Raw genomic sequence first — 22,908 nt, 5'->3', positions numbered from 1 at the left:
CATCATTTTTTCTAACCGGCTTAACAACCATCGTTATAATAGAGTTTTTACTTAGAGTAAATTTTTAGCATTAGAGATGAAAATACTTAATTGAGTTTGGCAAAAGGGGAATCTTTATATTTCTATAATAACAGAAAAAAATTAAATTTCTTTATTATTAAAGTTAATTATGTGAACAATAATTAATATTATTAATATAGTAATTTATCAAAAATATATAGAATCACCAGAAGTTTTTACCTAAAGTTTCGCATTTTTTTTCTGTACGCTTTCTTGATATAAGATAGTTATGTGCTATTTCCTACTATCTAGGAATTCCTGTTTTATGGTTTTTTTCCTCTAATAAAAACTAAGTTGAGCGTATAAGTAATCAATATGTCTCAATATAGAGGCTTTTAAGGAATTGCAATTAATATAACACAACCAAGTTTTAATTTCATTAAAACGCGCCCCAACTGTAAACAAAAAGAACTATTCTAGCGAGAGTCACATTCCCGTCTATAGAAACACTTATCAAACATTCAATTAAATTACGGTCAGTCAACAGTTTATGAAATACAAAAATAAATAATGAGCCTTACCAAGTTTACATTCAGATCGAACATTACTTTCCAAAGTATCCATTTGGATTTGTATCCTTTTATATTCTCGCTCGGCTTGGGTAGATTTTCTTCGGTAAACAAATAGCACGGCCATAAAGAAAAAAGCAAAAAGAACAATACCAGCTGCTATTAAGATAATGGCTTCCGGTGGAAATGTAAAGGTTTTGTATAGATCGTACTTGAGGTACCCTATTGGGAACCGTAAGCTGCTGCCTACACGAACAACAACTAAAGGAAGATTTGTATCAGTCTAAAAAAAGATTGTGTTATAAATAGGAACACTTCAAACATTTTTTATATTGTATTACTTTTAATCCATGTTCATCTGTATCGGCTGGTTGTATCTCAGGAGGCGAACAAACAAGCTGTGTCATAGCTAAGCTAGTCACGTTACAAGGTTTGGTTCCAATCGTAACCACTACGTCAGCTTCGTCACTTGCCGCATTTAAGTTCTCCCCTTCTATTACTAGTGTATCACCTTTGTAGAGCTTAATTTCATTCGGGAATTGTATAAATTTTGGATCTTCTACATAGAGAATTGAGGAACGTATGTTGGGGAAATGTTTTTCTAAGTTTCTAACTGATTGCACGTTGTCCATAATAAATCCGACCCTAAGAATTAACTTTGGTTCCATCTAAAAAAATCAACAGGTAAATTGTAAAAATGTTTCAATGTAGGTTTTATATATTTTTTCACAATAAAACGAACATTCTCTTACTTTTATAGCAGCAGGCTTTCTTAAACTCCTTCTTGGCCTCATACTATTGGCTTCGAAAACTCGATTAACCGCTGGACTTGGACACTCAATTTGAGTGGCACTTAACACAGTACACACTGTTCGATTTACAGGATTGGTAAGGTCATTATACAAGAATACTTCCATCTCTGGACGTTGTATACTGTCCAGATTAGTACCTATAAAATAACAACTTATTACTAACTTAAATAACCGAAAGTAGAGTTTTGAAGCGATTCACCAAAATATTTAAATGTTCTACCTAAGGAGATGAGAATGTATGTATGATGAGGCTCAAGATTTAAAGTTATTTATTTGTTTGGTTATTTAACATTAGAACTAAATTTTTTTCGTTTTTTGTCAAATGTTGTTTTGTGTCAAATGACATTTATAAAGGTAATAGCAAAAAAAAATTTATAACAAATCAAATGAAAAAACTTATTATAAAGAATATCCCCATTTAGGCTGTATTACAAAGAATATATCTATGTTAAAACTTACCGTGTACAAAAATCATTTTTCCTCCCGAAACGAAACTATTAAGTGGTTTGATTTCCATTATAGTAGGATCTTGTGTATAGTTAAATGGGTTACCATCTAAAGTTCGATTAGCACCATCTATACTAAGAGTAAGCCGAGCTATATTGGAAGGTTTCGCTGCCTTTGAGGTAATACAAGTTAGCCTATTACTCGAAGCTTGTGTAAGATTAACTGTACAAATATTGTTGTCTAAATAAGCTGTGATATCTGATCCAATATTTAGATATTTGCCAGTAATCGCTAACAAAGTACCACCGCTTTGGGGCCCCATAGAAGGAAAAATCCCGGATAATCTAATATCCTGATAACTAAATTCAACGGTGCTTTTGGTATATCCAGCTTCATTACCTACAATAACTGGAGCTGTATGCTCATTTTTGGATGGACCCGTTACACACTGGATACGGACAGATACTTCGTAGTTAACTAATTTGCAAGGGACGTCTCCTATCCTAATTTTACCTTGGACGTCTTCTTTCTTTAGACCTAAATTGCTTCCTTCAATTGTTACAAGGGTTCCACCTTCAATGGGACCACTTAAAGGCTTTATCTAAAATAAAATGACACAAGTTTTAGTGCTTAACAAAGAGCACAGGCCACAAATTCTTAATTTGCTTTAGCTAATACGGCATTTTGTTGACCGAAATTTGTTTTAACTTAATAAAGATATAAATCACGTAGCAAAAAATTAAATTATCATTTAAGCCATATAAATTCGATAGGTTAGCAATGCAATCTCTAAAATTATGGTATACTTAGTAAATAAATTAGAGTTAAGCTAGTTGATGCTCAAAAATTCCTCATTCATAATATTAGAACTAACTTTAATCGAACATTTTAAAGCTTCAGAGAAAAACTTTAAAGTTTACTTGTAATTATAAAATTTTTTTTTATGCTGTAATACATTTCCAATTATCCTTTACGTGCTTACCTTTTGTAATAAATCGTTTATTATTAAGTTACATTTATGTGTAAGCATATTAATAGTATTTTTATATTAACTATATGATAAGAAGCCAATGATGCAATACAGAAATTAAGAAATGGAGAGAGAATCGCTAATCAATGACAACACAGATCAAAAAGCAAATCACTTTTAATCTGTAAAACCCTTCTTAACACATGGGTTTAAATTGTGAGTTCAAATAATGGTAGATTTCAGATATTGTGCATAATTATTTTGATATATTTTTAAGCATAAAATTAAAAAAAGAACAAAAGTAAGAATGATTTTTACCTGTTTGTAATTAAAAAAAAACTGATATTAATACTCCGTGGGTTACTCAATAAATTGAGCAATGATTTTCAGAATTAAAACATTTTCCCCAGGCATCTTAAATAGATCAGAATGAATTCAATTTTTGAGACTTTTATATTCTCTATATTTTTACATATATAAATATGGTTAATACTATATTAAGCCTTTATTTGAACATATTATATTTGGCATAAAATAAACATATGTTTATTTACAATAACAACAAATAATCATATTATTTATTTACTGTTATTAATTACAATAGTAAGGCTAATTGCTTAATTGGTAACAATATCTGGGACATTCTTCGTTGCATGTTAACTAATAATATGTTAATTTAGCGCTTCAATTAAGGTCAGCACAATATGTTCTTGATCTCAACATCAATATGTTAATGATCCAGACCTATTTGGTTTTGTTATGATTATTTTCAAGATATAAATGTTATTTAATGTTTCGAAAACTATAAGAAGGCTTTATTTTCTTTTCTGTGACAAACTGGCAATCATTGACATTTATCCAAATAACAACTTGCCAATTTATATTATATACTATGGCAAACTATAATTACATTTATAATTCAATTTTGTTATTATCTTTATCAACTTTAAAGCATATAAAATCAATAAAATATGTAAAACTTAGGACTTATTGACATTGTAAAGGCGGGGGATGCGGGAATAATCACACTTATTTTAATTAAAAATACTTAAAACCCATATAATACGGATTCTAAGTAATACTCGATACAAAATTTGGACAATATTTAGGGCTCGAACTTTCATGTGCCACAAAACGTAATCATAATACATGAAAGATTTTTTTCTCTGGCTTTAAAATGAGTATTTTCTGGTACTTACCACATCAATTCTTGGCCTAGGACACTCAATATGGGGCGTGTGTAGGCACGTCTCGGCGTACTGACAGGAGTTGCCACACCAGGTACACTGGTATTTAGAATTTCGAGTAACGCATAACGAACAATCTGCATGCTCTCTATGTGAGCCTAATATATCACATTTATACAAAACAACATTTATAGAATCTATATGGTGGCTTCTATTCCATACAACCTTAACGCTAGCTTCATGTTCACCTTCGTTGGCTTCATACGAATACTAAAAATATTTTGTAATAAAATTTCTCATCTCGTAGAAGTAGAATGAATATTGTAGAGGGATGTGCTGGGAAAACTTTTTCTCTCAAAATAAAATGCTCTTTGGTCTAAATATTAAATATGATGCATGTCGGTGAGGTAACTCACTACCACCTTACGAGGAAAGTTTTCTTATCTAATTTTCCAAAACAAAATATAAAGAAGCCCCGTCTTTATGTTAACGACCAAAAAGCATTATGTTTTATTTGAAAAAAGTTTTTTTAACGTATACAATTATATTTCTAATTTTCATAAATAAAGGAATAAAACCATATGTTTTAGAATTATAAGTTAATATTTATTTTTTGAGAGATCTTGGCCTGTATTTTTCATCATAGTATAAATCCGTAGGATGAAACAGTAATGTCAATATGCTTCTCTCTTTATCAATATTCATTCACATAGTTCTAGGAGGTACAGCCTACTATTGAAATAAGGTGTTGGTACTTACAGTCGTTTTATCACATACAATATATTTATCGGCGTCTACTCGCGCAGGAACTAACATAGTTGCACCTTCTATAACTACTATACATTGAAAGCCGAAATGACCGGCTTGGGGGTGGGGTAGATTTTTAACTTCAAAGACAATCTCTTTTAATACGTTGTTTGGAAGTAATATCATATCCCTTTTCTTAAATTGTGGACAATAAGCGTAGCCATGATTAGGTAAAATGTTGGGATTCTAAAAAAATTAAAAAAAATACTTTTACAATTGTTTGTTCTTGTACAAAATAAAATTATTAATTCAAAAAAATATGTAAACAAAATATAACAAAAATTCAAGCAGTTTAAGCAAGTTTAGCTATTCATGAATTTAATTTTTTAAAGTTTTCTAACTGTTAAATTTCTTTTCTTTCTGTTAAATTTCACATGTTCTTTGAATAAATATGATGAAAGTACTTTTTAATATTGATGATATCCAGCAGCATTTATTTGCCATGGGCAGTGTAAGGCAGGATAAAATTAATGTGGTCGGTTGAAACAGGGAAAATTTAAAGAAAATCTTTTCTTAGCTATATGGGTAAAACATGGAATTTTTAAATTATTTCTCAAAGTTACCTGAGTATAAATTTGTTTATAGTGTTACGAAAAGGGATAAAGGTTTTAACGCTGCTAGACGTAAATCAAGGTCTGTAAATTCAAAGAAAATCAGGATTACATTTTACTTTATCATTTACTATTAAAACTAGCTAAATAATAAAATGTTGCACCATTTTTGGAAGTTTCTGGTTTTAATTTTACAATTGAGCTACTAACCAGCCTCTTAAGTATTTTATTCATATTTTAAATAATATAAGTTGGTAAATCTTCATCTTTTCTCATGTCAAAATATTTCTATCAATTATTAAAATATTTATAACAGGTGTCCCGAAGATAGAGTATATAAAATTATATATGACGTATACTCTCGTAATATTTCTGTTGTGTTGGCAGGTAAAAAAGGCATTTTTATTGCTTTCAGGTGCTATAAAATCCGGATATAAAATTCAAAGAAATGAAAAGGTGCGTCCAGACCAGGCGCGCCGAACCGCGCCAAGTCAAGATAATTTGGTCTTTGCGCGAGAAACAGTTGTTAATTAGTGTTTAAAGTCCTGCGATTAGTTGTTTGGTTTTTTTAAATTTTGTGGTAAATATTGCTCGTTAAAGAGATAGTTTTGCATCAATATTAAAATATGAGTGATATTGACATTGCAATTGCCGCCACTGCATTTATTTTAATCTGTGATCATGTTAAGAAAGCTCAAAAAAAGAAAAGACGACGCCGGTGGACAACAAGGCTATTTCAGAGTGGAAAAAAGTATAATGGAAGCGATCTATTAAATTATTTTTTCGTGGGTCCACTCGTCAGATATTCATAATCACACGATTACCAAAAAAAGTCAATGTGACACAATCAATACACGCATATAAAAACAAACGTATGTTAACAGTTCACATCAAAAACTTCGTCCAAACTAACTGCGCCAAGACGCGCATCGAGCCTCGGTTTTCTTTTGATGTACTGATAGCTGACGGAACAACAACGAACACGAGCAAAGAAGATCGTTAGTGCGCGTTTGTGCGCACTTTCCCGTCCACACTGAATGCAATGCAACGTTGCAAAACGTTTTGCGCGGTTCGGCGCGCCCGGTTTGGACGCACCTAAAGAAGAACAAATAATCATTCTGTTTTTCTTGAATATTATTTTTAATATGAAGATGTTTTTATCACTTTAAACAAAATCATGGTGTAAAGTCTTAACGTAATTCTTCTGCTACTAATACTACTATTAGAGGAATCTTAAATATGTTTTTATCTGATCACTAATGGCTAATGGTTACCGAAACAGGTGGAGGGTATTAAATAAAGTATTTTGCTGAACGACAAGTATTTTTTAAAACTTTAAAGGGTTTAAGGTTTGCTTCCAAAGGTAAATTTTTTACAAATTTTATGGTGCACTCTTGGCATTTTTACAGAATCTGTAAAGCAATAATTATAATCCGCATAATCCACTAATCGGTGGATGTTATTATTTCATATTAAATTTATATTAATAAAAATAATTTTTATTTTATTTAATCAAAACTCTACTGAAATTATTTGTGCCAGCAATATCCAAAAACATGTTTAATATAAAAAAAAATATATTTATTCCAAATTATTAAGCGATTCGACGTTAATGTTGTATAAAATTTAATGAAAATATGCTCCTAAATCCTTTTTGTGATTTAAAAATATTTTCATAATTAGTATAATTAATAAACCTGGCGTTATGAATTTAAAGCTGAACGTGGATATAAAATTATATTGTTCGAGAACTCAACTTACATTTTCCCCACTAATTATATTCCTTTGACAATTTGAGATGTTATGAGTACATCTGTTCTCATAAACACACCAATTGCATACCCATTTCGACCGAACGCACTCCGAGCATGTTGTGTGTTTTTCGCAGTCGTAATAAGCGAAATTCCTCGAAACAAAGTCTTTATTCGTTTCCGAAGACCGCACACTGAGCGGCACCAAAATATGGTCCATTTTGGCAGGTATTTTGGGCCTTCTTTTAATGTCGGGCGTAGGACAGCTAAGTCCGAAGTCAGTAACTTGTGCGTCGATCGGATCGGAGTTACCGAATACACATTTGTATTTAGCACCGTAGGGTAGTTCTGGTAGGGTTCTTATAGTTAAACGGACGGTTGTCATTTGGTTAATTGGTATCCGTTCTGGCTGCACCTGTTCGAAATCTATGCACTGCTGACCGGTGCCTAGAGATAGCCATCTTGGGGCACTATGAGAGGCTTTTTGGCAAGCACTTCTTATTGTGCACCTGGAATTAAAAAAAAATCATTATCGGTTGTAAATTGCACACGTATTAAACTTTATTAGACAAACTATGTCTCTTTCTTTAAATAAAAATCTTTTAGTTCTAGCATACCTAATTCATAAATACATTAGAACGTGAAATAACATATCGGAATAATATACAATTGAAAATAATATGTATCTGACTTCCTACTTTATGTAAACAAATGATAATTCACTTAAAAAAATATCCCCAATAAATTACTCCTCTTACTAGGCAACATTTAACTTTCTCCTATCCTATTTTAATATTTTTAATAAGTCAAATCCATAAATAAGGCGATTAATATCTTAATTTCATTAAAATATTCTTATTATATTAAAAATATTATAATAATATAGTGCCATGATATTGGTTAGAATAAAATAATTAAAACCAAAATATATAGCTTTTTAATAATTTTAGTAATCTGAATACATGTACATATGACAATAAATTAATAAATTTGACATATTAATATTTTGAATATTGAATATTTAGTATATATAAAAATGAAGTATCTCTGCTTCAAAATCGTCTTAAAAATATGGTAGGATTAACATTTTAAAAATGCATTAAATATATTTTTTTGTTGAGAAGTTAAAACGATATTATATGTCAAAAATTGAGACATTTTAAAACTCCAAAAATGAAATAATTTACCTAATATACTTGAACCTTTTTTTATACTGAATATAATATTTTTTTATTTATTTATTATTAACTAAATGTTTTCATTTAATTTGTTATATAAATCTTCTTGTGACGTGTGTAAAACTGTAATTTGTTAATGGCATAAATAAACTATTTATATTTTTTTAAAAATTAAATAAATTACTTCTCTAAAGAAGAAAAATATTTTAAGGAATATTTCTACGCATTTATACGAATACATCTGTATTATTAGTATAGATTTCCGGTGGAAAAAATGTTAGATGGATTTTTTTCCTGGTTCCTTAGTTATAGTGTTTGTTATCTTTCAAATCATTATCCTCTATAGCATTAACGAGATTACTTCCTATATCTCTATCTCATATATAAGAGTGACATTATTTCATGATACTAAAAAGTATGGCTAGTTTGTAGTCATTTCTATTATTTCTGGGGCCTATTTGGCGCTTATATATTTTTCTTTAAAAAATCACTGTTATTTTGTAAGATTGTATCACAATAAGGGATTTTTTGTTGGTTAATAAAACTTGCTTATGAGAAAAAACCTACAACCTTATGTTTTGAACACTAATAAGACCAAAACAAAGAAATCATTCATTTTCATTCTATTAACTAACAAAGGAAAACGTTTTTCTTATACCAGTAAATCGACCATCAAATGAATTTAGCTGTCAGAGTTTCTTTAATTTTAATATGCGCCATACTTTGGTATTCTACATTTGCTTAGGTAAATGCCCGTTTGTTTATTTTAACTTTTAAGTGGCTTGTAGCGTGTCATCATCAATCACCGGCCCATCATCATCCCTAATGAGAGGAAGCAAAAGTTTTTATGCAGTTATCTGATGTAGAATCCCATTATACTTTTTAATATCCTTTGAAAAGTGTCTGCTGGAATATAATACTTTAAATTAATTGCTGTTATTTGGTCGGCTAGATAATTAGTTAAACATAATTATATACACCTAAAGCAAAGATTTAAATATATTATATTGATATAAAAATAGCAATTATTGACAAATCGAGACTTATAAACAGTTTAGTAATAATTAAGAAAATTAATACTAGTATAATTATATCAGTATTAATTTTCCAGATGTTAACAGATAAATAACATGATGATATCTAAATCCCTTGTTGTGGCACGCAACTTCCTCCTTTTATACAAATATATATAAGGAAAAATCGAACAACTACAAAATGCAATACTTATAAGACAAATCTTAAAATGAAATGCCAACAAATAATGCAAATGATGAATTCATTATACTTAAGAAGATAAAATCAAGGGGGAAGGGGGAATAACATTACATCAGTTTACCTGCTGGCACCCTCAATATGTCCGGATGGATTGTATATTGAGGAATGTTCACGTTCGATTAAATAGGACATGTAAATTGAACAGAGATAATAATATGCTTTTTCCTATATCAATATGGTGTCATTGTATTTACAAATCTTAGAATTAGAAACATTCTTTTTATAGTGAATTAATTACCCTAGATATAAAAAAACGCAGACTAAATCACCAAGAATTTTTTTTTGACATGGCTTGACGTATAAATGCAAGATGCGAGACAAAATATTTTTTATTAATAAAACTTTATGGATCCACTAGCAACCAATTGGATGATCAGATAGCTTTTCAAAATAAAGGAAATTTCATCGTTCTTATAATTCCTAATGAACAGATTCGTTTCAAAACGTAATGACTGAAACGTGATCTTTATTAAGAAAATTCAACTATTTAGTTAATCCACTAGATTAGCTGCGCTGGCTATGCTCTGTGCTGATTTCTACTAATACTAGTACAAAACTACAGTCATGAATCATATTGCAATAAAATTAAGAGCAACATTTACCTAACATTCTGTCTTAAACAAAATAATAAATAAGTCAGAACATATTATCACAGTGCCATGTTATCATTCCAATACCAAGTTTTAAAATTATCTTTTTAAAATGTTGGTTTACCCATCAAAGTTTTAAAAAGATAATTTTTTGTTAAAAATCACATTGGGAGGTTATTGACAATAATAATATAAAGATGGGATGATCTTATACATGTAACATGACCTCTGTATAGACATTTTAGACATTGGTTATTTTGCGCGACTCAGACAAGTTTACAGAATAAATAATGGACAGAAAGGACTTGCTTCTCAACTCAAAAGGTGACTGAATGCCCATTGGTCTGCTATAGAATTATTGTGTCACCGGCAAACATGATGAAATGCCTATATTTGGAAGATTATTAACATAAATCAAGAACAACAGAGATCCTAGTACCGAGCCATGTAGTATCGTAAACAACAACAGATTGTTTGAAAAACCACCCTTGCCTATCAGAGGTTGCCCCCGTTAATCAAAAGCTTTCGTTATACCACAGAACATCTCAACAGCCATATCACGTCGATGTTCCGGAAAAGAGAAATATTGAAAATGTACAAAGATACAAGAAACTCCACAAGATGGGAAGCAGGAGAAATAAAGGTGTCGATGTGCGTTTCTGCTTATTGGCTTCTCTAGAGCAAGGATAACGAGAAAACCAAAAGAAAAGAATGGAAAAAAATACATAAGCGGTCAGAAACACAGGAGCGCACAATCAATTTGAGTAATCAGCTCTAGTACATATATACATGATCTACTAAGAAAGCATAAGTCAAATCCTTCTTTGTTTCTTCTGCTTCGTGTCTTACGGAGTATCCCGACCCACTTATCCTTTAACTTTTCGTTCTAACTTTCTTTCAAAAATTAAGTTGGAAAGTAAATAAATGAGTTGGTAATTATGGGATATAATATTATAATATTATACACCATATAATCTACAACGTACTATGGTTTAAGTTTATTTTAAATAGTTATAAACACTGTTGATCACTAACAGTGTATGGTATCCGAGAATCAAGAATAAAAAGCAAATATTTAAAATTAAAGATGATAAATCCAATATCCAACCTTTTAACGAAAACCTTGCTAATGTTGAAAGAAAATGGATATTTTCCAATTAACTAAATAAAGCAGTAAAAATGATTGGTTTTATTTTGAGTACAAGGAAAGGAAAATTTAAAACAGCATATTTTCAGAGTGCAATACAATACGTAGACGAGTAGCTTCATTTTAAGTAATCATGGCACGTTCCCGCTACTTCGTAATATAAAATAAAATAATAATAATAATAATAATAATAATAATAATAATAATAATAATAATAATATTATTATTATTATTATAATTATTAAGTCAAATGTTGCCAAGGTTTGAAAAATTAATTACTAGAAAATTCCGCCAACCTGGCAGTCAAATTGCTAGAAAATACCTCCAAACTGGAACCTAAATTGTGAGAATAACTAGGAGAAAACTGTGCCACACTAAGAGAGAATTACGCCAGGTTAAAAGAAAAGATTTTAGAAAACAAGATGGAATTAAAATAAGAAATTCTTTTATTATTAGAGGACAGGATCCAGGAAGTTTAAACAAGCGGATTATAATAATGAGGTTTCTGGCAATACGGAATTTGTTGGGCTGATGCGCCTCAAACTGATTGGTGGTTTTACATCCTGGAATATTTATGAGGGTCAGTTTGAAGCGACTGCAGAAGCAAATGGTTGGTCATCCAGAGAGAAGGCCACTGTTCTTACATTGGCCTTAAAAGGAGATGCTGTTGCCATCCTACAAATGTCCTTAGAAGAATAATAAGTGTACGACCACCTAGTAAGGCATTTGAAGATGCGTTATGGCCAATCACACTTGGAACATGTCTAACACACGTCTTAAAAATCGTTGTCAAAAATTAGTTACAGTTGAAAAATCGGTGTCAAAAATTAGGGGAGTCCTTGCAAGAATTTGAAGCCGATATTGCAGATTTTATTCGATTGGCATATCCAGATCATAAAACACGTTTGGTAGTACAAGCATTGGATGGATTCCGTAATTGTGAAACGAGGCAGTAATTACTACCAGCGCATGCACACAAGCTACTACACAGTTGAGTTCGAATCTGCCAAGAACAAGAACAAGGCGCGTGTCCGGCAATGATTCCAGAAGAGAACGACTTTAAAAAATCGGTCTAGCGGATGATTAGGGAAGCGATTGGAGAACGTAGCTGACAGGACCGGCAAATGGAGTGTTGGAAACGCGACAAAGCAGGTCACGTAAAAAGACACCCTCCAGAAGGCACTAGTTTCACTTGCGTCAAACTAAGGAAGGTCGATCCGAAGAGGCGATCGCCGACCTATCTTCAGCAAACCGTAGCAAGAAGATTCTATCCGGAGGACTTATGCATTGGCTGCGGACAGAACAAAATGATTTTCAGTTGTAAAGAACCATAATCGTCGATGACACTTAGCAAAATAGGGACTTAAACATAAAAGACCAGGAAGAGGATATTGATATCCAGGTATACTTAACCTGGATAAAGGAAGGGAGGAAGCCAACTTGAGAAGAATTTGCAAAGTATTTCCCCAATGTGATAGAAAATTATTCGTGGTTTAAAAATGTTTCAGCGAATATATGAAAAATAAAAGCTGGTATGGAAAATAACTACAGCGGATGTTAAAAATACATTTAATTCAGCTCCTCAAGGTGATAATTTTTTTTATTAAAAAGGCCATTGCCTTAGAAACAATAACCATTTTAATGTAAATAGTAAATGTAAAACAATGCTGTCGTCAAATAATATCCATTATTAGCCATGCAGTCTAACAGTAATGCTTTCACTAACCTTGAACGAGTAAAAAAGTTTGAGGTTGCAAAATGTAAACAACAGAATTTAAATGACTCTAAAACAAACTTTAATGGCCTCAAATTAAGAGATGTAGCTGGCCACTATATTCAAGGAAATTCATTGTCTAACTATTGTCGGAGTGATGGAACATAGTAATGAGGATCTCCATTTTGATAAAAATTAACTCCGGTCTATTAAATACTTGGATCCCAATAGATTTCTAACAGCTCTAGTAATTATACATTTTTTAATGTATCAAGATAAAGTTTGTTATTTCACTTTTAATTAATAAAAAATTGTCCAACAGGTGTCTCCTAAACTGTAATGCCCTGCCCTTGAATTATTTTTCCAGGATACTGCGAATACCATTTGAGAAATCAAGTAAAATAAATAAAACCGAAGGTGAAATTTTACACAACCAATGAAAACAACCTTTTGAAATTTGAAAATTTGGGCAGCCTCGTTGAAACCCCTTGGCTAACTTTGTCTTGTTTTACATTTATAACAAATTCAGCCTGAGCAATTTTCAAAATAAGGCATAGGGTATACTTAGGAAATTTTAGCTTATCTGGGCATCTTGCATTAAACGCAGTGCCGCTTCGTCGAACATATTAAACAATTTCGACCCATTGGTATGTGTAAACCATTTTACCCAATCCAGTTAGGTACCTACTCACAGTATTTCTTTTTTTTTATTTGTCACTATAATTACATAAAGCAGATTAAATCACGATGATGCGACATAGAACAGAAAAGAAGAATATATGAAAGAAATAAAAAAAATAGAATTGTAGGAAAGCACTAGTAAGGGTTTTATCGTTACCTAAACATTGCAGAAATTTAACCTGATAAAATGCCTAAATTAGGTAAATAGGCCTGAATAGATAGTAGATATGCAAAACTAAATTGAGAACTAAGGACAATGCCAATTCTAGGAGAAGATGCTTTTCAAGAGCAGGAGGTGTTTCTTAGCGGGTAACAAAGATGAATGAATGTACTTCGTCTTTAGACCTAAGAATAGTAAGTCTTATGGATTTCCCATCTCTAGAAAAAATTTTTTTGTTAATAGAAAAATTCTTCAAATTTTAATGCTAAATTGCAAAATTTTAGTGCATTTTTAAAGTAAACTAAAAAAATATATATGTTTTTTATTGCATATACTACCATTACACAGAAAAACTCTGAAAAACATGTGCTCTTCAAAACAAAAACGAGAAAAACAATAAAAATAGAAAACAAAAGCAAATACTAACGAGGGCTTTCGCAAAAGTCGTTTTCCTAAATGAAATCTTTTTTTACAATTTAAAAAGATATGAAATATAAAATGTACTTACCTTTTTTCAAGCGAACACCAACCACAATAGGGATCTTTCGATTCCAAACACGTCGAACAGTTTGTGTAAGTGCTGCAGTGCTCCACGTTTATTTTCGATACCTTAAAAGAGAAAAAAACAATTGAAAAGATCATCATAACAAAGACGACTATTCGTCTCATGTTAAAATTAAGTTAGTCTTGCTACATTGTATTTCTGGAGGTTAAACGATTCAATTATATTTAAAGTGCTTCTCTATAAATAAATACTCTAGTCCATTTTCTTGATTAAATATTATATAGGGTGTCCCAGAAGAATCCTAAATACTTTTCAAAAATGGATAAACGCATCGTAGTGATTTATGATCAGCGGAAACATATTAAACCATTGAGACCCATCCTTTCCTCTTTTTATTTGCTTCTTTCCAAAGCAAAGAAGGAAATAGGCCACGTCAAGGATAAAGAATATATGTACATATAATTCAAATTTGAATAGTAATAATACCTTACTGCATATCATATGCAATTTTAATGCACAGAAATTGCCATCCTACTGCAGCATAATTGTTTATGCGGTTTAAACTTCTTGCTTGTGATTGCATCAAGTGAGATCCATTAAACATTGGATTCCCTAGAATGAGATGTTAGCCTAATGACGTCAATGGGAACAGGAACGCCTAGTTGACGGGTTTATGCTGTAGAACAATCAAGAGCAAGATTGTTTCATTATATGTTTCCATCAATGACAGACTCGGGAAAATGCAGTCGTCAAATATGGGTCATTTATTCATATAATCTTGCCAAGTTGAACAGCAAAATGGAATTATTCTTCGACTTACTCTCTTCTATTATCAATTTTAAAGATTTTAAGTCTTTAGACTTAACATGCTGCGGGATTGTATACAGACAGTTATTATAGAGATATCTATTGAGAAAAATTTATTGAGCGAAATATGTCATGGCTCGCTCTGTATAACGACGATTCTTTATTGGCTATTGTGATTTTAAATAAAAATTAATATCAATTTATATTAACTACATATTTTGTATTAAGTCGTTAAGCAAAGTTATTTTGATTACCATCCTTTACATGAAATTTAGCTTACATTCAAAATTAAGATATGGGACGATGGTTTTCCTGCCAATGCTTTTTCCTACACTTGCCTTTGGCCAACATTAAGGCTCATTTTATTCGTTTTGCTCTACTAAAATCAGATGTAGCAAAGACCCAGTATTTTCAACCTGGGACCTTCCGGATGGCATTGAACTTCTTGAGAATCAATTTAGATAGAGTACTGCGGTGATACTGATGTCATAAACTTTTCAAAAATTTTTTGTATTGCCTGGCCTAGGTTATTATGTTTTATGTAATTAAGCAGCATATTTTGTTCTTTGTCTATCTCAAATTTATTATAAAATAATTGGATGGGGTAAGAGCGCTAAAGCTATAAGATCTTTTCACTTTAAAGGGCTCTCCAAATAATAGCAGCATGTACTATTCAGATGCATTTAATTGGGTTTTAGTGTTTTTAGAGGCCTAGTACATTTTATTTTACTATTATTACTGCTTGTATTAACTGTATATATACTTGTCTATTTTTGACTTGTGTAAGTACAATTTGTATAGGTATGTCTCTTAATAGCCTTAAAAAACTAGGAGGATTTCAAAATTATATATATCATTTTCAATTATATGAAAATATCCATTAAACTTATTTTTTACACATTCCTATTTTCGTCCACGTAGAACACTTACAAGCGTTTTAATTTACTTAAAAATGGATTTTAAGTTTTTCTTATTTATTGAATTGTTTTGTGATAATAAAGCGTAAAAGAAATTATTTGCCAAAACGGTTTTCTGCTTCAATTGAATAAATCGTATAAAGACCTATTCTTAACCAGGATTGTATAGTATAAAGTTAGCATTAAAATGTGAATTTAAATGCTAAGGCATATTACGATTTACGATTAAAAATTAGGGGTTTCAATAATATTTTTAGTTTCATTCGGGCGCGCATGCAAGTATTCTTTTTTATATTTTCGATTTTATATTTAAAATATTTCTTAAGAGATGGATTTCACGTTTTTTTTAAAATTTAACATTGCAGTATGCTACGGTAAAAATTACCGTAAGTGTAGTCGGAATTTAACAAAAACGTAATTAAAGTTAATTTTTAACTAAATATTTTATACAATATTAATTATGAAATACCAAGTATATGTAGAATAGCATATTTGGGGAAATACAAGAGAAACCAGCACGACCGCATTTGATTTAATGTGATGCATTGTCTAGGCTCTGAGCTGCTACAGGGTAAACTTAAATATTTATTTTACTTATGACAAGGGTAGAATAGGTTAGTCAGAAATGACATGTTATTTTTTTGTTACTAAACGCCAAAACACAAGAATTTATTTTTTTTCGCTAAGTTTTTGATTTTTCTTGATTAGGTTTGTTTTTTGCTATTTTATGTGTTAATGGGGTGGTATTTCATCGGTAATTATCACATAAAGCAATGATGTATCAGGAGAAAATTTGCTTAATTGTAAAATGGCATCTTTTAAACGTTTCATACCTGATCTTTGCTATTTTCCTTCTTGAGTTAGCGTGATATAAAACATCCACTTTAATGTTAGAGATATCTAATTAAATGATTTTCTCTTAAGCTTTATAACACTTTTAGCATAACTAGTGAAAATAATAACGTCTAATACTTCTGTTCCAAGAAATTAATTGCAAGGATTTTAAAAATAGGAGAAGTAGATTTCTTGGTAGAAGATATGGATTATTAATTACGTTCGTGAAATGAGTGAAACAATTGTAAAAAAATGGAATAATACTGATTTAAAAGACTGCACGTAGTGACTTTGAAAAAAAGTCTATGTATGTTTTAGATTCGCAAAAGACCTTCTTATAAACATAGTAAAATTAGGCCTAAGAACTTAATAGACTCGGTAATCTTTATTACTTAAGGTAAGTTAAGTGTTATACGTATTTTACGTTAAACGTATTTTTTGTAACCGATTGTTACGAAAAGACCTGAGAGTTGGATGGATTAGGTTCAATTTAAACAATGTTTCTGAACAACTTCAGCGAGTATCTCCAGATCCTGATTAAGTTGACTTAAGGATCCCAAAATTCAATCTGCATACTGGAAAATTCCAACTAGTTTAAAGAAATGAAGGCCACAAAATAAATTCCTATAAAACATCGAAAGACAACTGTGCTGAACCAGATGATTCTGATTTTTTTATTTTCGATTTTATCCCTTGGACTTCTACTGACGTTGGCTGGTAGCTAGTTTATGTGAGTAATTATTGAAACCTTTTATCCCTAGAGGATTATTTATCTTGAGTAAAGGTATTACAAAAGAGTATTTTCAATTATCGGGGAGTGACTACACGGATAATTGATGACCAACAAAGACGTCGTTGGTAAGGTTAATGCCAACGTTGACAGATTACTACAGTTGTAATATTGACAGAAACTAATCTGTTCAAAAATACTTCTTACTAAAGGGAATTTCGTTATAGCCTCTTTTTTCCCCTATGGAACTTCTAAATATTTTATTTTTTGATTATTTACTCAGTATTTTATAGAGGTAATATCTAATTTCTACAGTGTACACATGTAGACATACGATCTATAATATTCGACACCCTTTTACTTATGGATCATACTGTTTCTAAAAATATCCTGCTTTTCTAGAAGAAATATCTCCTTTTCTCTGATAAGGGGAAATCACGTGATTTATTTAAACTATAGGACTTAATAGTTTAAGTCCTAATTTTAATAGATGGCAATATTAATAATATTATTGATAATGTATTAAACTAATAGTAATTTGGGGCATTCCAAACAACCCCGTTTTATTTCGAAGTGGTATTGCACGAGATTAAATAAGTGATTTGTTAAATTTAAATTAGTAATCAAATGCGCATTAATTTTAATTATGATTATATTAAGATATTCTGGAGTATTTATGTACTTATAATTATATTTACGGATATCACTAATGTACAAAACCTTTCGTTTGTAGCTGTAACATTATTATACCATGCAGGCTTACTAATATTTCTTTTATCTATCCTCATTATTATAATAGTCATGACATATTACAGTTAAATTCCATAATACCGAATACTTACTTTTTCCTTTTTGTAAAAAAAAAATATTATATTGTTCGTTGGCAATGCTATTTACGAGTTACAACTCTTGTTAGAGATGGGCAATGCCAGGGCATATAAATAAAAATTCCGAGCCCTAAAAATCATATTTTCTTCGAGTCACGTAGAACTTATTGTGGGGAGAAATGTGTTACATAATCTTGTACATTATCAGGCCCCCCCTCTTCCCCCTTCGCCAGGTATGTCCTTTACAACTTGGGAAAATAGTTAACAATTATTTTGTAAATGTGGCAAAAAATTTAATGAATACCTTAAATCCTACCCATGATCCACTTATACAGTGTGGTGACTTTAACTGGAATAAATTCAGTTAAAACTAATCAAATTTTATCTCGCAAAATTCCTGAGAGCCGTCGATTTTTGTTTATTTTTTTCACATTTCAAGATAGTTTTTGTATTTTTTTACCTACAGGAGGGGTCCAAATTAACCCAAACTTTTTTTTTCAAATGGAAAGTCCCTTTTTTTAAACTCTCATTGAAAAGAGCCCTTTTTCCTGATTAAATTGCGCTATTTACTTTTGTGATTATCTACAGGAGAAATACGAAAAAAAAAACCATTAAATTATTAAAAGTCTCCAAATATTTTGTGTTGATAAATTTTTGGCGTGTTTGTTTATTTTATTGGTATCGAGACATTTCCTGACATTGTTGTAGTATCACTGTTAAAGTAAATTTCAACCAGTTGAAAAAAAAAGTGAAGTTCAGCCAGAAGAGTAGCTCGCGAAAACTCTATTCATCATAAATCTGTGCTAAAAATTTTAAAAAGTGCAAACAAACGACCTTGTAAAATGCAACCCGTTCAAGAGTTATTGGAAGACGATCCAGATCGCAGAGTTCACTTCTGTGAATTAATGATGAACGCCATTGATGAAAATCGCATATCTTCGGAGTGGATCCTTTTTTCTGATAAGGCTACATTCACCCTAAATGGCCATGTTAATAAGCAGAACTGTCGCTACTGGTCTACCCACACTGGGTAAGGGAAACTAATACACAATATCCCCAGAAAACTAATGTTTGGGCTGGCATAATTGGCAGGCAAGTTATAGGGCCCATATTTTTCAATGATACTTTAACTGGGGAAAGATATCTAGAATTTCTTGAACATGAACTAGTTCCAGTCTTACGTGCCTTATATCCGAGTCAGTTCGATCCAGATTTGTATGATGAAAGAATCTGGATGCAACAAGATGGTGCTCCCCCACATTATGCCCGTAATGTACGCCAGTATTTAGATGAAAATTTTCCAAATAGATGGATTGGTAGAAGGGGTGCAATCGAGTGGCCGGCACGTTCTCCCGATCTCACCCCACTTGATTTTTTTCTGTAGGGACATTTGAAAAGTCAAATTTATATGAACAAACCAGGAAACCTAGACGAACTCAAGGAATGTATTAGGCAAGAAATCCGACAAATATCTCCAGAAGTGTTAGAAAATGTCAGAAACGAATTTTATTATCGTCTTGGGCTTTGCCAACAAGTAAATGGTGCTCATTTTGAGCTCATCTTATACATTAAACGCAACTTTTAATAATTTAATGGTTTTTTTTTCGTATTTCTCCTTTAGATAATCACAAAAGTAAATAGGGCAATTTAATCAAGAAATAGGGCTCTTTTCAATGAGAGTTTAAAAAAAGTTGGGGTTAATTTGGACTCCTCCTGTAGGTGAAAAAATACAAAAACTATCTTGAAATGTGAAAAAAAAATAAACAAAAATCAACAGGTCTCAGGAATTTTGCGAGATAAATTTTGATTAATTTTAACTGAATTTATTCCAGTTAAAGTCATCACACTGTATACCTACCTCCCTAATGAGAATTTATACAGTTTCTTTCTTAATCCCATAACATTAGCAGAGCTTCGCAGTATATTAAATGACATTAGAAACAAAACATCCTCTGGGACAGATGTGCTTACCCTGAAAATATTTTCAAACCTGCCAGATAAACCATCTTACGAATTTAATTAGTAAATATTATGCCGTTGCATAGAGAAATTGTCACAATCGAATTATCGTCCAATTGGACTCTTTCCCAAGTTATTCACGATCATTGAAAGATTGGTTAAAAAAGTTTTCTTTCTTTCCTGTTTTAATATAAACTAGTTACTTCCAATCCAACGATGCTATATTTTCTCTTTTTAGTAGAGCAAACTCCTCTCTAAGCAAGGATTATTCCATATGAATGTTCTGCGATTTCTCTAAATATTTCGACTGCATAAATCATAATATCATAAAAAGCTGCAGCACTACGGGTTAAGGATTACCTCTCTAATAGTTTAACTCATATCTTAATAACAGAAGTCTGCTTGTAAGAGTTGATTTTTATTGAAGAGCTGAACATTACCGGTAAAACCTGTCTCTTTGCAGACGATACAAGCTTTACTTGGAGCAAGCCGTGATATAGTTTACCCATCGTTCAATCTTTTAAGATTTTCTTTCTTAAGTTTATAAGCATGCATCGCAATGGGGAACGGGGAGTATGATCTCTATCTTCCAACCGCACAAGTTCAGAGAAAAAAAATTATAAAATAATAATAATATTTGATTTTGTTTTAGTGTAAGGTTTTTATTGTAGTTACGTGTGTTTTTCTGTTTATTGTAGGTCTGATGATGCTTTTATTAGCGAAACATGTTACCTGATCAATACATAAAAAGATTTTGAGACTGAGACTTAGAGTTTTTGGAGTTCATTTTTTTCTCTAGTTACGTAGGTCTCTTTAAGATAAAGGACGAGTTCTTTCAACTTAAAAGTTCTATACAATAAATTACAATGAAAAGAAAAGCGCAATCATCTTCCACTCAAAATCAAGTCCATATTATCTTTTTCCGTACTTCGCAAGGCTTTGAACTACACTTGCTGAAGAGAGTATATTTTTTTACTATTTTATACCAACGTTGTCTACAAATTTCTAATTTTTTGTGACAATAAAGCAAACTATTTATTAATTTGAGATACAAATAATTACTCTATTTACCAGGCACCTTAAGCTAAGAGTCTACCTATAAAGGCGTTGCAAAATATAGCAAAGCGGTTTTCCAGGACTATCATTTATACCTTGGAATTCCTCCATTTGGTTAATTTTTGCCAAAAATAATTAATAAAAAATAAATATTATATTGAAAATATAATGTATTCGCATTCATATTATTCTTCTAGTTCCTTCCAACCGTGAGTTGCACAACAAAATAATAGAACAAAAATTTTTTTTAATTAAATTATCTACAATCTACGTTCGGAGGGAAACAAGAGGGATAAAGATTCCCGTTGGTTGTTCAGCTTTTAGTAATTTTTTAGAGAGCCATTTAGTTAGTGAATTTGGTTTATATCTTTTTTTTCTTTCAAACGTTACAGTATTGACATTTCTTGGAAAAATTAAATCCAAAAAAAGTTTGTTTTATTAAAAACACTCAGTCTCATAATCCGCGGCTGCTACATGCCGTAAACTAGCATGGGCCGCTCATTTCACACAAGTTATATAATAATATGATACAATGGCTCAATTCGGGAAATAAATGTACTTTATTTCAGAAGCATTGAATCGTGAAGGAAATGTATATATGAATTCGGTAGGTTTTTTATAATAACTGGAAAACTTTACGACGAAGGTATAATATAGAGATTTTATTAATGGTTATTTTGTTAACTCGTGTATTATCATCATGTGTTGCGCTACAAGGCTTCCCCATTATTAATTAGTGAAAATTACGTACTTGATAAATTCTGAATGTTGTTGCAAGAAGGAGGCAGCTCCATTTTGGTCAAATTTGAAGTTATATATGCATAACTAATTTTGCGCTATATAGAAGTTTTTACAAAAAAAGACTACTGCCTTTGTATTTTTCCCCTGCTGATAATTTATTGATCTGCATTATGTTTTACCCGAATATGACTTGCAATAACTTTTGCAATAATTTTAAAACACGTCTTATAAAATGTATGATAAACTTTCAGAAGATTTCTTAATATCTTATTTTTAAATAAAAGAAAGATCATAGAGACATCTCGATGTATTTCAGCTGGTTGACCTGTTTTTAAATCATTCAGGGACAGGATAATCTAAGTTTAATTTAAGAAAAGTAGAGTTTTTTATTTATATTTTTTTATTTTATAATAACTACAAAATGTTTTCCCTGTTTAACTACGGCGCAAAAGGGCGGCAGCTTCACTGTTAACAGAAAAATTAATAAAAGCGTTTTATATCGCATTTCGTCAAATTGACTTATTAAGGTTGTGACAAGAGTTAAAAGGTTTAATTAGGCTTAAAATTAATCAATTTCTATTTAAACCCAAATCATCAGAACATATTTTATATAATGTCTTAAAGGTAAGTACAGTGTTATTCTGATGTTTTCATTTTATAGTAGGCTTTTTGTTATCTGGTATTAATGAGTAT

At 31.0% G+C, this 22,908-nt stretch overlaps 1 protein-coding gene across 2 annotated transcripts in view; it reads right to left on the bottom strand.

Annotated features, from left to right (window-relative positions):
• The window catches only part of LOC126749132 (plexin-B), a 559,001-nt gene that overhangs the window by 6,041 nt on the left and 530,052 nt on the right, over positions 1 to 22,908 (bottom strand). For both annotated transcript variants that reach the window (XM_050458788.1, XM_050458787.1), the window contains 8 exons: positions 14,348 to 14,448; positions 7,105 to 7,603; positions 4,745 to 4,978; positions 3,998 to 4,255; positions 1,841 to 2,429; positions 1,322 to 1,518; positions 911 to 1,237; positions 582 to 852 (listed from right to left, as the gene is read on the bottom strand). In XM_050458788.1, coding sequence (XP_050314745.1) covers positions 582 to 852; positions 911 to 1,237; positions 1,322 to 1,518; positions 1,841 to 2,429; positions 3,998 to 4,255; positions 4,745 to 4,978; positions 7,105 to 7,603; positions 14,348 to 14,448 — 2,476 coding nt within the window. The remainder of the gene's footprint in view (positions 1 to 581; positions 853 to 910; positions 1,238 to 1,321; positions 1,519 to 1,840; positions 2,430 to 3,997; positions 4,256 to 4,744; positions 4,979 to 7,104; positions 7,604 to 14,347; positions 14,449 to 22,908) is intronic.

This window comes from Anthonomus grandis, chromosome 22 (assembly GCF_022605725.1).
Source record: "Anthonomus grandis grandis chromosome 22, icAntGran1.3, whole genome shotgun sequence".
Lineage (NCBI taxonomy): Eukaryota > Metazoa > Arthropoda > Insecta > Coleoptera > Curculionidae > Anthonomus > Anthonomus grandis.
Note: the sequence above shows the minus strand (reverse complement) of the source record. Positions and strands in the feature narration are given on the sequence as shown.